Source organism: Penaeus monodon, chromosome 25, assembly GCF_015228065.2.
Source record: "Penaeus monodon isolate SGIC_2016 chromosome 25, NSTDA_Pmon_1, whole genome shotgun sequence".
Classification (NCBI taxonomy): Eukaryota; Metazoa; Arthropoda; class Malacostraca; order Decapoda; family Penaeidae; genus Penaeus; species Penaeus monodon.
The window spans coordinates 36,556,525-36,557,964 of NC_051410.1; the positions used below are offsets into that span (position 1 = coordinate 36,556,525).

The 1,440-nt window shown below is 34.7% G+C and overlaps 1 protein-coding gene across 2 annotated transcripts in view; it reads left to right on the plus strand.

Moving 5' to 3' along the window:
• Window positions 1-1,440, plus strand: part of LOC119589207 (eukaryotic translation initiation factor 4 gamma 1-like) — a 20,489-nt gene that overhangs the window by 2,789 nt on the left and 16,260 nt on the right. For both annotated transcript variants that reach the window (XM_037937807.1, XM_037937806.1), the window contains exon 2: window positions 637-749. In XM_037937807.1, coding sequence (XP_037793735.1) covers window positions 642-749 — 108 coding nt within the window. In that variant the 5' untranslated portion in view covers window positions 637-641. The remainder of the gene's footprint in view (window positions 1-636; window positions 750-1,440) is intronic.

Genomic DNA, 1,440 nt, shown 5'->3' on the forward strand with positions numbered 1-1,440 from the left:
ACCCATCATATGCAAACACATACCTTTTTTTAAAATTTTGCTATGCTTCAAATTGAAAACAATAAGATTAAACACAAAGATGTATTTCACAAAGAAAACATAATTTAGTAAACCAATTCCTTTAGTACTTCTGTAAATAACAAAAAGTTATATGTCGTCTGCTCCTAATGCCATCCTACTGCCTCCTTTTGCCTCAGTGCCCACCCAGAGCTTTCCACCGCCCAATTTGGGAACCAGTGCTCTTGAGAGAGAGATGAATTCATCAGATCTGACACTGTGGGTTCTAGATTTACCCAGTCCAGTTGAAACCAAGTGGGAATTTGTAGGAAATTGTCCAGCATAGGGCTAAAATTTGCTGGTTCAGGGCTTGAAAAGTGCTAGTTCAGGATTACAAGGTTTTGGAAGTATCTGTAGGAATATAAAAGGTTGTAGATTGTCAGAGACTTGCCATAATCAAGTAAGGGTAATTGAATTAGAAATAAAGAAATCAATTTATATCTTTTCCTTTTCATAATATATTGAAATCTGTCAAGACCTTAACAAATAGTTCATGTATACCAAGTGCATACGGTAATTTTGATGTATCATTTATGCCATTACAGCAGATAAGATTCATAGAACATTCTTCTCTTTCAGGTAAAATGCCGGAGGGTCCCAGCATGACCATCGGTAATGGGAGTGATTCGCCACCGTCCTTGAGACGCTGTGATAATCCCTGGAAACGTAATGCCCAACATGGGCAGTCTGAAGTAAGTGGTGTTCTGTTTCATCCATAAAAATAAGTACATTCATATATACAGAGACTTCATTTTTATATTTGTTTTTGTTACCCAATATATTTTTTTTAATTTCCCAAGACAATAATTTAATCTCTATTTTCTTATATAGATCAGTTAATCAGTATAGAGATGTTACTTTTTCATGCAATAGTACTTTGGTCACATTGATATGGCAATACTTGTTTATGCTTTATACATGGTTCTCCTTCAAGAATGTACCAAATGCACCTGGAATAAGCACACATGGTGGAATGGATAAGGAAATACACTTATAATCCACCACTTCAGTAATATGAATTCACTATAGTTGACTAATTGTACTGAGAAAGATATGTGAGGCTATTACTGAGCGAATGAGAACAAAAGCGAGCGGCTTCTCTCTTAGTCTTATTTATGAGTTTTATGCTGAATAGGGTAGTTTTACTAGCCTCTCACAGTCCCTCAAATTTCACACATGTTCATGCCCTATTATCAAGATAATTTCTATATATATCAATGACAGTATACATGAGTAGCAGAAATAACAAAATATATAATCAAGGTATGATTATGACAGTCATAAGAAATATACACTCCAATATTATAATAGGATTAACATAATTACGTACAACCGTGCCCATGATGAAGACTGTCTATTTTTTTTATCATGTGGGACTATGGA